The sequence below is a fragment of the Chiloscyllium punctatum genome, chromosome 21 (assembly GCF_047496795.1).
Source record: "Chiloscyllium punctatum isolate Juve2018m chromosome 21, sChiPun1.3, whole genome shotgun sequence".
In the NCBI taxonomy this organism is placed as follows: domain Eukaryota; kingdom Metazoa; phylum Chordata; class Chondrichthyes; order Orectolobiformes; family Hemiscylliidae; genus Chiloscyllium; species Chiloscyllium punctatum.
In genome coordinates this window covers 9,840,960-9,856,241 of record NC_092759.1, presented here as the reverse complement: position 1 = coordinate 9,856,241, position 15,282 = coordinate 9,840,960, and the positions used below count along the sequence as shown (strand labels likewise).

Sequence of the window (15,282 nt, the reverse complement as noted above, 5' to 3'; positions counted from 1 at the left end):
CCTGTCAGGGTGAAAGGGAAGGCTGGTAGGTATTGGGAATGCTGAATGGCTGAAGAAATTGAGGGTTTGGTTAAGAAAAAGAAGGAAGCATATGTCAGGTATAGACAGGATAGATCGAGTGAATCCTTAGAAGAGTATAAAGGAAGGAGGAGTATATTTAAGAGGGAAATCAGGAGGGCAAAACGGGGACATGAGATAACTTTGGCAAATAGAATCAAAAGGAGAATCCAAAGGGGTTTTACAAATACATTAAGGACAAAAGGGTAACTAGGGAGAGAATAGGGCCCCTGAAAGATCAGCAAGGCGACCTTTGTGTGGAGCCACAGAAAATGGGGAGATACTAATTAATATTTTGCATTAGTATTTAATGTGGAAAGGATATGGAAGATATAGACTGTAGGGAAATAGATGGTGACACCTTGCAAAATGTCCAGATTACAGAGGAGGAAGTGCTGGACGTCTTGAAACTGTTAAAGGCGGATCAATACCCAGGACCTGATCAGGTGTACCCAAGAACTCTGTGGGCAAGCTAGAGAAGTGATTGCTGGGCCACTTGCTGAAATATTTGTATCATCGATAGTCACAGGTGAGGTGCCGGAAGACTGGAGGTTGGCAAATGTGGTGCCACTGTTTAAGAAGTGGGGTAAAGACAAGCGAGGGAACTATAGACCAGTGAGCCTGACCTCGGTGGTGGGCAAGTTGTTGGGGGAATCCTGAGGGACAGGATGTACATGTATTTGGAAAGGCAAGGACTGATTAGGGATATGACAACATGGCTTTGCACATGGGAGATCATGTCTCACAAACTTGATCGAGTTTTTTGAAGAAGTAACAAAGATGATTGATGAAGGTAGAGCAGTAGATGTGATCTATATGGACTTCAGTAAGGCGTTTGACAAGGTTCCCCATGGGAGACTGATTAGCAAGGTTAGAGTTCATGGAATACAGGAAGAACGAGCCATTTGGATACAGAACTGGCTCAAAGGTAGAAGACAGAGGGTGGTGGTGGAGGAGGGTTGTTTTTCAGACTGGAGGCCTGTGACCAGTGGAGTGCCACAAGGATCGGTGCTGCGCCCTCTACTTTTTGTCATTTACATAAATGATTTGGATGAGAGCATAAGAGGTACAGTTAGTAAGTTTGCAGATGACACCAAAATTGGAGGCGTAGTGGACAGTGAAGAGGGTTACCTCAGATTACAACAAGATCTGGACCAGATGGGCCAATGGGCTGAGAAGTGGCAGATGGTGTTTAATTCAGATAAATGAGAGGTGCTGCATTTTGGGAAAGCAAATCTTAGCAGGACTTATACACTTAATGGTACGGTCCGAGGGAGCGTTGCTGAACAAAGAGACCTTGGCGTGCAGGTTCATAGCTCCTTGAAAAGTGGAGTCGCAGGTAGATAGGATAGCGAAGGCAGCGTTTGGTATGCTTTCCTTTATTGGTCAGAGTGTCGAGTACAGGAGTTGGGAGGTCATGTTGCAGCTGTACAGGACATTGGTTAGGCCACTGTTGGAATATTGCATGCAATTCTGGTCTCCTTCCTATCAGGAAAATGTGAAACTTGAAAGGGTTCAGAAAAGATTTACAAGGATGTTGCCAGGGTTGGAGGATCTGAGCTACAGGGAGAGGCTGAACAGGCTGGGGCTGTTTTCCCTGGAGTGTCGGAGGCTGAGGGGTGACCTTAGGAGGTTTATAAAATTATGAGGGGCATGGATAGGATAAATGGACAAAGTCTTTTCCCTGGGGTCAGGGAGTTCAGAACTGGAGGGCATAGGTTTAGGGTAAGAGGGGAAAGATATAAAAGAAACCTAAGGGGCAACGTTTTCACGCAGAGGGTGGTACGTGTATGGAATGAGCTGCCAGAAGATGTGGTGGAGGCTGGTACAATTGCAACATTTAAGAGGCATTTGGATGGGTATACAAATAGTGAGGGTTTGGAGGGATATGGGCAGGGCGCTGGCAGATGGGACTAGATTGGGTTGGACCGAAGGGTCTGTTTCCATGCTGTACATCTCTATGACTATGTACCGAAGTACAGTGAAAAGCTTTTTTTTAAATGAGCAGTACAGACAGATCATAGTAAGCAAGACATACAGATCAAAAAAAGACTTAGAAACATACAAGCTACATTGCACAGGGCGTGCGCTAGGTGAGATCAGCATTATTGGAGGCCAGAGAGTCCATTCATTAGACTGATAACAGCCAAGACGCTGTTCCTGAACTGGATGGTGCATATGTTCAGGGTTCTGAATCTTCTGCCTGATGGAAGAGGTTGTAGGAGAGCATAGTCAGGGTGCAATGGGACTTTGATGTTGGCAGCTCTAAAGCAGACTAGTCTTGTGGTGTTTTGGATCATGCATATATTCAGCACAAACTTCAGCCCAAAATCATCCATGCCAACTAAAATGTCCATCTATGCTAACCCCATTTCCCTGCACTTAACTCAAATCTTTCCAAATCTTTTCTATCCATGTATTTGTCCAAATGCCTTTTAAAATGTTAAGGTACTCGCCTCAACCACTTCTGCTAGCAGCTCATTCCACATGCCTAGCACTGTGTAAAAAAGATGCCCCTCAGATTCCAGTTTATTCTTTCCCCTTTAACCATAATAGGCTGTTTCCCTAGTCCTTGATTTCTCAACCCTGGGAAAGAGACTAAGTGCATTCCTCCTATCCATGCCTATCATAATCTTATATACCTCTATAAAAGGTACCCCTTCAGTGTCCTACGCTCTTTAAAAAAAAAGAGTCCTAACTTGTCTAACCTCTCCCTATAACTCAGGCCATTGAATCATGGCAACATCCTTATAAAAGTTCTTCTGCACTCTTTCTAGTTTAATAACATATTTCCTATAGCAAGGTGACCAAAACAGAACACAATACTCCAAATTTGGCTTCACCAAAGTCCTGTACAACTGCAACATAAAACTTTGGGGCGGCACAGTTGCTCAGTGGTTAGCACTGCTGTCTCACAACACCAGCAACCCAGGTTCAATTCCGGCCTCGGGTGACTGTGTGGATTTTGTGCATTCTCCCAGTGTCTGCATGGGCTTCCACCAGGTGTTGTGGTTTCCTCCCACAGTCCAACGATGTGGCGTTCAGGTGAACTGACCAAGCTAATTTGCCCAGTGTTCAGGGATGTGTAGGTTAGGTGCATCAGTCAGGGTAAAATGTAGAGTATGAGGGTGGGTTACTGAGTGTAGGTGTGGACTGGTTGGGCTGAAGGCCCTGTTTCTAAATGTGAAGATTCTATTCTAACTTGCCAACTTCTATGCTCAATGCCTTGACTGATGAATGCCAGTATGCCAAAAACCTTCTTCACTACCTTGTGACTCCACTTTCAGAGAATAGTGCACCAGGACTCAGAGGTTCCTCTGTTCCACTACACTATTTAAGGCTCTACCATTCGCCATATATTGGTTGTGGGCGATTGTACCCCTCTTGTAGTTAGTTACAAAATCTTTTGCACTTCAGCCACTATTCTTCTGATTTTTGAGCATCCAGTGTGGAGGGGTATGGACGGGTCAGAGCACCTCCCTGTTGGTTTGCTCCTGGGTTTGGCCAGGCTGGCTATCAACAAGTACAGGAAGAGGGCTGTGGAGGGGGATTTTCATATCTGCTGGCTGTCAGCTCCTCTTCCACAGTTACATTTCTGCATCCAAAGTATCTAAGTTTTTGGAGGGGGAGCACACTGCGTCCATCAATGCTCATGATACTTTGAGAGAGATGGGCACAAATGGGGTAATCAGTGCTTTATCTCCCCTTCCAACTCCATTTTGATTTGAACTTTGGCTTCAAGTCTCACCAAAACATCACTCTTTCCCCTTAGTGTTTCTGATTCTCCTTTTGAAAGTTCCTACAATCCAGATCACAACTTCTCGCTGTCCAAAACATTCTTAGCATCTCTCAAGTTCTTCTTCCAATTCTCTCCAATTCCTCTCTCTCTCTGGTTACTAACCCTCTAGCCACTGGAAAACAATGTCTCATTTACACCATCAAACCCTTCATAATTTTGAAAGTCTCAAATGAATCTGCTCTTTCTCTGCTCCATGGAGATCAATTCCAGTTTATGCTTTTAAAAACTGAAGGCCACTTATCCAGATTATTTCTGGAATTATGTCCAGGGGAGTATTTTTGTATCAGTATGGAAAAGGTCCTAAAAACAGCGCATTGCTGGATCTGGTTCTGGGGAAAGAAGCTGGACAGGTGTTCCTTGAGGTGGACATTTTAGTGATATCCACCATGGGGTATCTTAGAGAAACAGAAGGATCTTGTATAATTATTCATAAATCCCTCAAGTCAGCAGATCACATGAACAGGATAGTTAAAAAGACATATCGAGCACTTGCTTTCATCGGGCATGGTACAGAGTATAAATAGTGGAGTTGTACAGAGCATTGGTCAGATTACAACTGGACTAAGATAAGTGGAAAACGGAGGACTGGGAGGCTTTTAAAGAACAGAGGATTACTAAGAAGGAAATATGCAGAGAAAAAATGAGGTACGAAGGTAAACTGGCCAATAATATAAAGGAGTATAGTAAAAGTTTTTTTAGTTATGTGAAAGGCAAAAAAAAAAATGGTTAAGACTAAAATTGGGCCCTTGAAGACAGAAACAGGGGAATATATTATGGGGAACAAAGAAATGGCAGAAGAATTGAATTGGTACTTCAGATTTGTGTTCACTGGGGAAGACACAAGCAGAGGTAACAGTGGCTGAAGGACCTGAACTTAAGGGAATTTATATTTGCCAGGAGTTGGTGTTGGAGAGACTGTTAGGTCTGAAGGTTGATAAGTCCCCGGGGCCCGATGGTCTACATCCTAGGGTAATGAAGGAGGTGGCTCGAGAAATCTTGGATGCGTTGGTGATTTTCCAGAGTTCGATAGATTCGGGTCGGTTCCTGAGGATTGGAGGGTGGCTAATGTTGCACCACTTTTTAAAGAAAGGTGGGAGAGAGAAAACAGGAAATTATAGACCAGTTAGTCTGACCTCAGTGGTGGGAAAGATGCTGGAGTCTATTATAAAAAGGATGAAATTACGACACATCTGGATAGTAGTAACAGGATAGGACAGAGTCAGTATGGATTTATGAAGGGCAAATCATGCTTGACTAATCTTCTGGAATTTTTTTGAGGATGTAACTCTGAAGATGGATGAGAGAGATCCAATAGATGTAGTGTACCTGGACTTTCTGAAAGTTTTTGATAAAGTCCCACATAGGAGGTTAGTCAGCAAAATTAGGGCGCATGGTTTTGGGGGAAAAGTATTAACTTGGATTGAAAGTTGGTTGGCTGATAGGAAACAAAGAGTAGTGATAAATGGCTCCATTTCAGAATGGCAGGCAGTGACCAGTGGGGTACCACAGGAATCAGTACTGGGATCGCAACTTTTTACAATATATGTTAATGATATAGAAGATGGTATTAGCAATAACATTAGCAAATTTGCTGCTGATACTAAGCTGGGTGGCAGGGTGTAATGTGATGAGGATGTTAGGAGATTACAGTGACCTGGAGAAGTTAGGTGAGTGGTCAGATGCATGGCTGATGCAGTTTAATGTGGATAAATGTATGGTTATCCACTTTGGTGGCAAGAACAGGAAGGCAGATTACTACCTAAATGGAATCAATTTAGGTAAAGGGGCAGTACAGAGAGATCTGGGTGTTCTTGTACACCAGTCAATGAAGGTAAGCATGCAGGTACAGCAGGTAGTGAAGGCGGCTAATAGCATGCTGGCTTTCATAAGAGGAATTGAGTATAGAAGCAAAGTGGTTCTTCTGCAGCTGTACAGGGCCCTGGTGAGACCACACCTGGAGTACTGTGTGCAGTTCTGGTCTCCAAATTTGAGGAAAGACATTCTGGCTATTGAGGGAGTGCAGCGTAGGTTCACGAGGTCAATTCCTGGAATGGCGGGATTACCTTACACTGAAAGACTGGAGCGACTGGGCTTGTATACCCTTGAGTTTAGAAGACTGAGAGGTGATCTGATTGAGATATAAGGTTAAAGGATTGGACACTCTGAAGGCAGGAAACATGTTTCCGCTGATGGATGAGTGCCGAACCAGAGGACACAGCTTAAAAAATACGGGGTAGACCATTTCGGACAGTGATGAGGAAAAACTTCTTCACCCAGAGAGTAGTGGCTGTGTGGAATGCTCTGCCCCAGAGGGCAGTGGAGGCCCAGTCTCTGGATTCATTTAAGAAAAAGAGTTGGATAGAGCTCTCAAGGATTGTGGAATCAAGGGTTATGGAGATAAGGCAGGAACAGGACACTGATCAATATGTTCATGGCTGATCATCCTTAAATGGTGGTGCAGGCTCGAAGGGCAGAATGGCCTACTCCTACACCTATTGTCTATTGACTACTGTGGCTGTTCTGGTCATCTTACTACCAGAAGAATGTGATAGCACTGGAGGGAATACAGACAAAATTCACGAGAAAGTTGCTTGGGCTGGAGAAATTGAGCTATAAAAGGGAGACCAGATAGGCTTGGATTTTTTTTTAAGACAAGAGAGGACGGGGTGGAGGAACAACATGATTGCAGTGTATGAGACTGAGGGTGTGTATACAGGGCGAACACAAAGCAGCCGTTTCCCTTGGTGGGTGCGTCAATATGAGAGGACATTGTTTTAAAATGCAAGGGACAAGAGATTCAGAAAGGATTTGGGAAAGAAATGGTCACTCAGCAAGTGGGAATCTGGAATGTACTGCCTGGGAAAGGTTATGGAGGCTGGAAACCTTATAACCTTTGAAAAATATTTCAATGAACACTTCAAATGTCTCATATCCTTGAATGTTATGATAAGTGTAGGAGATTAGGATTAGCACACTTTTAATGTTAGTAATGTTAGTGCAGACTCGATGGGCCTTTTCTACACTCTATGAATCTAAGATCAGCCATAAACTTAACAAATAACAGAGCAGGCTTGAAGTGCTGAGTGGCCTACTCTTGCTCCTTGTGCATCCTCAATACCATTGTAGGAAATCTTCTCTTGTACCATTTCCAAAATGTTCACATCCTTCTTGAAATGTGATGTCCAAAATCTGACACACTGAAGCAGTGTTTTAGAAAGGGTCAGTATAATCTCCCTACTTTTATACTCAAACATTGTGTATAAATGGTCCCAAATGTTTTTTTTCTTAAAAAAAAGCCTTCTCAACTTGGAGGACACCTTCAAACATTTTACAATGTTAAATTGTCCTTTCAAATGGCACTTTTAATACAAAAAAATTTCTTCACTTTGGTGGCTGGCATTTTTTCAACAAGACTGCTATTTACTAATTGAGAAAGCTGTACTCACACAGTGTGGACAACTCCACTTCCCTTCTGGGGCTTTGTCCAGCTCTGGATCTAGGCAAACCAAGTGGTAGGCTCTAGGACAGGTGTCACACAGGATGATCTCTCCTCCCTGCTGACAGACCTCGCAGTAATCCTGGTGATCAGTCTCATACCCATCTGCCTCTTCTTCACCAGCAACTACATAAACCAGCAGGTTAAAAGGATGACAATTAAAACATACTTGCACTTATATAGTGCTGTTGTGGTCCTGTTCGCTGAGCTGGAAATTTGTGTTGCAGACGTTTCGTCCCCTGTCTAGGTGACATCCTCAGTGCTCGGGAGCCTCCTGTGAAGTGCTTTGGTAATGTTTCCTCCGGCATTTATGGTGGATAAATATAATGCCACTATAAATGCCGAAGGAAACATCACATAAGCGCTTCACAGAAGGCTCCCAAGCACCAAGGATGTCACCTAGACAGGAGACAAAACGTTTGCAACACAAATTCCCAGCTCGGCGAACAGAACCACAACAACGAGCTACAAGTCTTCTCACAAACTTTGAACTTATATAGTGTCTTTCACAACCTCAAGACATCCTAATGTGGTTTAGAACCATTTGTGTAAATTGACATTTAGCAACTTTATTATTTAGGAAACACAGCCGTGGATTTGTGTATAGCAAATCCCACAAATAGCCAGATAATCTGTTGCAATATTTCCTATAGATTAAGATAAACATTGGCTCCAAGATACTACAGAGAACTACCTTGCTAGTCTTCAAAACAGACATGGGATATTCTATGGACACCAGAGAAGGGACAGTATAACTACTTTGTCCTTATTATGTCACTTTCAGCCACAATCCAACACTTACCCTTCCTCTTCTTACGGCCAACCTTAGCTTTCAACTTTGCTTTTTTCAGGGGTGCAACAGAGCTGTCAGATCGAATTGATGAACTGTGCACACTGGCATCATCAAAATCGGACTCTGCATCCAAGTCTGCCTCATCACTCTGAAAAAGCACAAAAGTACCATGTGAAAATGATGGTTATGCAGTCGTGACAAAACAAAGCCTTACATTAGACTTAACGTACAAGAAGATAGCCACCAATGCTCACAATGGCCTCCTTGGCTGCAGATAATAGGTTAAACTGCAACACAACATTTGAAACCATGAGCAAAAGTCCCTCATCAGGAGGGATCTGGAGCCTCACATAGCTGGACTGCAACAGGAATCAAAAGTCAACACATTCCAGTTCAAAGGGCTCTCCAGAATCAACTTACAATTCAACACGGTTCATGCACATCTTTAGCAATGCAAAATTTCTGACAAAATGTCTTTAAAATAATCAAATAGAACAAACAACCAACCAGTACTATACAGTGTTAAGTGTTATTATGCTGTTTTATACAGTGACAGATTTTTCCAAACCAGGACTGCTCCTGGTTTTATAGTGACAGATTGGACCCCACCATACACTATCATTCCAGTATCCTCTCTAGACCGTCGCAGTTGCACATTCTTTACTACAATACAGGATAATATGTGCAGAAGACCAATCATTCGACTAGCTTTCAAGCCAATGAACAGTCTGACTCATTTACCGAGGAGCTCTTCTTCCTCTTTGGCCCCATTATACCCAGCTTAATTTTCAAAGGAATCATCTTCTTCCTCTTTTTCTTCTTTTCATCTGGGACCCTCGGACTCTTGCTCCGTTTCTTTGCGCCAGGACCTGCAATCACGCAAGAAAAACCTTTTTAATTGGAGTGACTGCTCCTCCTCCAACAAACTGGTTAACCAGGCTATCATGTTTTGTGGGAACTGGCAATCCACAAACCAATTCCTATATTTCCTCCCTTAAGAGAGCAAGAGAAGGGTCTTGGTGAAAGGCGACACAAAAGACGCAGGGCTCAGAATCAGGCTATTTGGCTCAATCAGGCCAAAGAGTTATGGCCTGATGTTTATGTTACACTCGAGCTTGCTTCCATTTTTCCCTCATCTGATTCTAATCATAAGGCTATTCGTTTTTCTCCAATAGACATTGCTAGCCTCTCTCTCCCTTTAGCCTTCTGCCTTAAAAATCTATGCCTTCTGGTCATTGATCCCTATATTAATGGAAAAAAATGCTTATCTATGCCGCTTAAATAGATATACCTCTATCTTCTTTTGTCCTAAAGGAAAATAACCACAGCCTATCCAATCAATCATTACTAACAACTCAGACCTTCTAGCTTAATTCTTCAAGAAACGTCCTGGTAAATCTCCTCTGCACCTTCGATAGTTCAACCAAATCTTTCCGACAACAGTGACCATATAAAGCATGCAGTACTTCTGTCGTGACCTAGCCAGTGTTTTGAACAATTCCAGCATAACGCTGCCGCTCTTTTATTCTATGCCATTGCTAATAAAGACAAGTATTCCATATAGCTTCATAACTACTTTATCTCTCTGTCCTGCGATCTCCAAGGATGCGTGGATATGAACACCAAGATCCCTCTGATCTTCAGCACTTTCCTGGGTCCTACCATTCAGAGTGTAACCCTCCTCAACTATTTGATCACACACCACTACAATAAAGTCCAAATCATTAATGTACGCCACAAACAGCAAGGCCCCCAGCCCAGAGTGCTGCAGAACCCCACTGGAAACAAAACTTCCAGTCACAGAATCATCCCTTCACCATCATCTGCTGCTTCCTGCACAAGTTTGGGACCATTGTCCCATTTTGCTTTGTATCCCATAGGCTCAAACTTTCTTGACCAGTCTGTCAAGGACTTATTCAATAGGACCTTGCTGTCATCTGTATGAGCTGTAGCAAGTGCATTAGCCTCATCAACACTCCTGGTTACCTTCTCAAAATTCAAATTTGTCAAGTACAATCTTCCCTTAACAAATCTGTGCTGACTACAACTGATTAACCAGTGTCTCTTTCCAAGAGCAGATATATTCTTCAGAATTCTATTAACTTCCACACCACAGTTTGAAATGACTGGCCTGCAAACTTCTTGGTCTATCCCTGCCTCCCATTTTTAATAATGGGCAATCTTGCAACCCTTCAGCCCTCTGGCATCCCTCCCTCCAATGATTGCAGGATTTGAAAATTACTGCCAGGATCCCCAGGATCTGCCCCTGCCTCAGGAAAGACAAATAAAAAAAAAAAAGAGTCTCCTGTACCTTTCACAATAGGCAAAGGCACTCATATTTGGCGTAAGTTTTGCAATTCTTCCCTGCTCCCACACCAGTGGGTCTGTATCCTGTTGTAATATGGGAAATAAAACTGTGCATACAACCGTGTGGTCAAAGAAAGGTTCAATGCAGATTTAGTATGAAAACACTTTCTTTGGTGAGGTGGGGTGGGGTGCTCTTGGAACAGATAAGCAGACTCGCTGTAATGCTTCTAGTCAGGGCACCCCACACAGACTGGGTGGTCTTCTGTTGTAATTTAGTATTTTTGAGTGTGGATTGAAATGGAAAAAGATGATTGTTAAAATTGCAGAAGGAATTGTTAAAATTTTGAAAATATCACTACTGAGGCTCATTGTGGGTTGTATTTACACTTCTATTTTGGGAGTGGGGGTGAGAGGAGATGACATCACAGTGAATATAAAAAGGGAAAACAGCAATAGATTGCAGTTGTGACCAATTGTTGGATGCTGAAGGGAACCAGCCTGACCATGACCAACTACCAGATTAGCTCTGGGTGTCTAAACAGCTCGTGGGTGTGAACTGGCAGAAGTCTTCACAATGCTGAAAGGGCAATTGTCAGCCTCTCTCCAGGAAAATACCTCAAGCCTGAATAAAGAACAGTAGAGGAACAGGTCCTTCGCCCCAAGACCACAAAGACACATGACGCCGTTCTAAACTAAGTTTTTTGCCTCTATGCTGTCTCCTTCCCTCAATTCCCTGCATATTCCTGTATCTGTCAAGATGCGAAGAACATTTACAGTTGCTGTAAATGATGGATTTTAACTAACTAGTCAAAGACTACATAATTTATAAGCCAGTCATTCTGTAGCTTCTGTGAAGAGGACCGTAAAACCAAATGATGCAGAAATCAGTAGTAGGCAGTTTATCCTAATAAATGTGCTCTGCCATTCAATGAGAACACTGTTAGATACACCCCCATCCAGGGCCCTAAACAATCCTTCCAGGTGAGACTGAAGTTCATTGGCATCTCCTCCATCCTACTCTATTGGTATGCGATGCTGTCTTCGCTGCATTGGTGAGACCAAACACAGACTAAGTGCCAATTTCACTGAGTATCTTCACCTGGCCCAAAACAGCCAGCCTGACCTCTCAGTCACTGCCTATTTCAATTCCCCTTCCCACTCAAACATGTCCATTCTCAGCCTCCTCCACTGCTGCAGTGAATCAGACCACAAAGATGGAGTAACAACAACACCTCTTCCACCTGGGCAGCCTACAGCTCGGAGAATTTTAAAAAATCCATCCCACCCATCTCCTGGCTCACTTTCCAGCCCCTCCTCCTCCCTTCCATTCCACCTACTGACCCTTCCTTCCAGCTACCAACCAGATCCATTCCTCCCATCAACCAACTAAGTCATACTCACTACCTGTGACCACTTATCACTACCTCACCATCCTGCTACTCTCCCCCCACCCTAGCCACCGCCCCCATCCCCACATATAACCCTTCAGGTTGAGATGTGAAATAAAGACTTCTCCATCTTCTGATGCTGCGTGGCTTGCTGTGTTCTTTCAGATTCCAGTTTATCTACATTCAACGCGATCTGATAATCGTTAATGTCTGTTTCTTACTTTATCCACTAAAACCCAGATCCCCTTAATGATTAGGGCCTCAGTTTTCAAGTCTACTTAATGACTCTGTCTTGACAGCCCCGTGCAGGTAAGAAATCCACCGATTCATTACCCTCAGAAGAAAATAGCTCATCTGTTTTATACAGGTAGCCCCTTATTGTGAGATTATGCCCTCTGCTCATAGACCCTCCCCAAAGGTGAAACAACCTCTCCACATCTACCTTATCAAGTTCCTTAAAAGAACAGTATTTTTCCATTCTAAATTAAAATTGAGTACAAGCTTAAATTTTCCTCATAATGGGGTCTTTCCATATCCAGGACCAACTTGGTGAGGCTTCTCTGGACGCCTCAAATGCTAATGTACCTTTTCTTTGAAAAGGAGCCCAAAACTGCTCACAGTATTCAGACTATGGTCTGACTAGTGCAAAGATCAGGGAATCGAATGACTCAGGAAACAAAAAACAACATTCCATCAAATTCAGAGGACTGGTGCTAAACTGACCACCACCCCCCCTCCCCCCCCCAGTATATCCCACCCCCAACTATAACTTTTTGTCAGTCTATATCGGTGTATAGATTTTTAGAAGGAGGCGGCTAGAGTTTTAAATAGTAGCCAATAGTTCATAGCTATTTACTTGTGAGCAAAATTTTTTTATTTGTAATAAATATGGCAACTCTTAGGTACAAGAACCTAAGCTGTGTTTTCTGTTAGTCTGGGACAATTGCGTACTTTGGATTTTTTTGGGATGTCTCAGGGAATAGGGAATGATCTCGAACATGCTATTCTAATGAGGCATAACAGCACACAAGTTTTCAGCCTCCCTTGGGGTATCATTTACAGGTCTGTGCAATGTTACTAACCTTTGCCCTCTTTGGTCTTGGCTTTGCGGATAGGAAGTACTGGTGGCACAGGAAGGCTCCCTGATGAGGCACCAGCAGTAGACACTTGTTCCACAACAGCTGCAACTGCTGCTGCTGCAGCAGCTGCAGCCACTGCAGCTGCTGACCCCTTAAACGGACTGTTGGCGCTGAACTCTCGCCACTTGGCGCCAAGGATTGTCATCATCTTGGACATTGGAATCTTCGGGTTCTTCTTGGCAATGAGTGGCCTAGGGTTTCAAAATACATTTGCATGAATGAGCAGTCTGTTAAAACATACAATACACAGAATTACCATTTAGAATGTCCCAAAGTATTCCATAGTCTATTACCACTGAGGAATCACCAAGTGTCGCTGCCAATTTGCACACAGCAACCTCCCACAGATAGCAAATGTGATACTGAGTACATCAGTTTCTGGTTAGACACTAGCTAAAATATCAGGGTCTTTACCATCCGTGGCAGAAAGCTCTTTTAGGTGCACCGGGGGCAGCAAACAGGACCTTGGTTTAACGTCTCATCCAAAAAAAAAGAGAACGTCAATACAGTGCAGCAGTTGGATAGCCAGCAGATGCTCATATCTCCAGACTGCAACTTTCTGTTAAAAGTGCTACAGCAGAGTTTCAACTGGCACACAAATGACAAAATCAGGCTGTTCAGCCAATGTTGATTCTTCACTTCCCTCACCCCATCTCACGCAGTCAGCGTAGAAGCATAGTACAGCCCAATGGGTCTGTACTGCCAAAAATATACTAGTACTTACAATACTCCCACTTTCCCACACTAGACCCATAACTTTGGATGTTACAATATTTCAAATGCTTGTTCAAGTACTTTTAAAAGATTGGAAAGATTTCCTACGTCAACCATCCTCCAAGGCAGTACATTCCAGACTGCCATCACCCTTTGCATGAAAACATCTTTCCTCAAATCCCCTTTAAAGCTCTTGCCTTTCACTTTAACATTATGCTCCCCTGTTATTGACCCTTCAACTAAAAGGAACAGCTGCTTTTATATGCCCTGTCCACGCCCCTCAATCTTATATACCATTATTTTATACCCCCTCTGGTGCAATCAGATCCTTCCTACACAGCAGTGACCAGAACTGTGCACAGTTCTCCAGCTGTGGCCAAACTGATGTTCTGTTCTTCTCTAACATGACATCCCTGCTTTTATAATCTATGCCAGAATCTATCTTTGTCAGAATCATTGGCAACCTTTAAGCGGCATTTGGATAGGTACACGGATGGGTGCTTAAACTAGGATAAAAGTTCGGCACAACATCGTGGGCCGAAGGGCCTGTTCTGTGCTGTATTGTTCTATGTTCTATGCCACAGATAAAGGAAAGCATCCCATCTGCCTTAACAATCCTATTAACCTTTCTAATCACTTCCAGGGATTTCAGGACAAGCATGCCAAGATCCCTCTGTTCCAGAGTTTCCTTTTGTCATGGCATTCTAAGACCTCTTTGAATTGTTTCTTCTTGCAAAGTACATCACCTCACATTTAACGGAGTTAAATTCCATCTGCCATTGACCTCCCCATTTGGTCAATCGTTTATATCCTCCTAACACCTTTCTTCTCACTGTCATTTGGCCAATCTTCATAGTAATCACAAACTTAACTTTCCCACACATTCACATCTACATCATTTGTGAATATCACAAGCAAGGAAGAACCTAGTACTAATCCATGTATGCCACTACATACCAGCCTCCAGTCAAACAGCCTTCTACCATAACAGCCAATGTGGATCCAGCTAGTGCTTCCCTTCTTTATATGTTTCTTTCCCATGTGTGGCCTTACTGAAATTGATAAAGAAAACTGCCCCACCTTCATTCAAACACTTGGTATCCTCCTTGGAAAAAATTCCACTATATTTATTAAACATAACCTCCCTCTGACAAAGCCCCCTGAGCAAACCTCACCTCTCTAACTAGAGATTAATTTTTTCCTACAGTTTCCCTACCACGGATTTGGAGGTGCCAGTGTTGGACTAGGGTGGACAAAGTTAAAAATCACACAACACCAGGTTATAGTCCAACAGGTTTAATTGGAAGTGCTAGCTTTCGGAGCACCGCTGTCCTCCATTATCTTTTGTGGCCAGAGGCAGATTTGAACATTTGGGGCAGGTCTCTATAATTGCCTCCCTTATCTCCCACAGAAGCCCAGGATACAATTTATCCGGACCTGGGGATTTGTCCATCAAATTTAAATCCATCAAAATCGCCAACACCTCCTTACTTTATATATTAATCTGCTCAAGAAATTCATAGTCCATCATCTTGAATTCTGTACTTGCAACCTTCTCCCAGTGAAGGCAGATGGGATGTACTCTTAAC

General features: G+C 43.2%; 1 protein-coding gene across 8 annotated transcripts in view; it reads right to left on the bottom strand.

The window, feature by feature from the left end:
• Positions 1-15,282, bottom strand: part of chd3 (chromodomain helicase DNA binding protein 3) — a 117,800-nt gene that overhangs the window by 82,098 nt on the left and 20,420 nt on the right. For all 8 annotated transcript variants that reach the window (XM_072591517.1, XM_072591524.1, XM_072591519.1 and 5 more), the window contains 4 exons: positions 12,923-13,170; positions 8,887-9,014; positions 8,155-8,293; positions 7,303-7,478 (listed from right to left, as the gene is read on the bottom strand). In XM_072591517.1, coding sequence (XP_072447618.1) covers positions 7,303-7,478; positions 8,155-8,293; positions 8,887-9,014; positions 12,923-13,170 — 691 coding nt within the window. The remainder of the gene's footprint in view (positions 1-7,302; positions 7,479-8,154; positions 8,294-8,886; positions 9,015-12,922; positions 13,171-15,282) is intronic.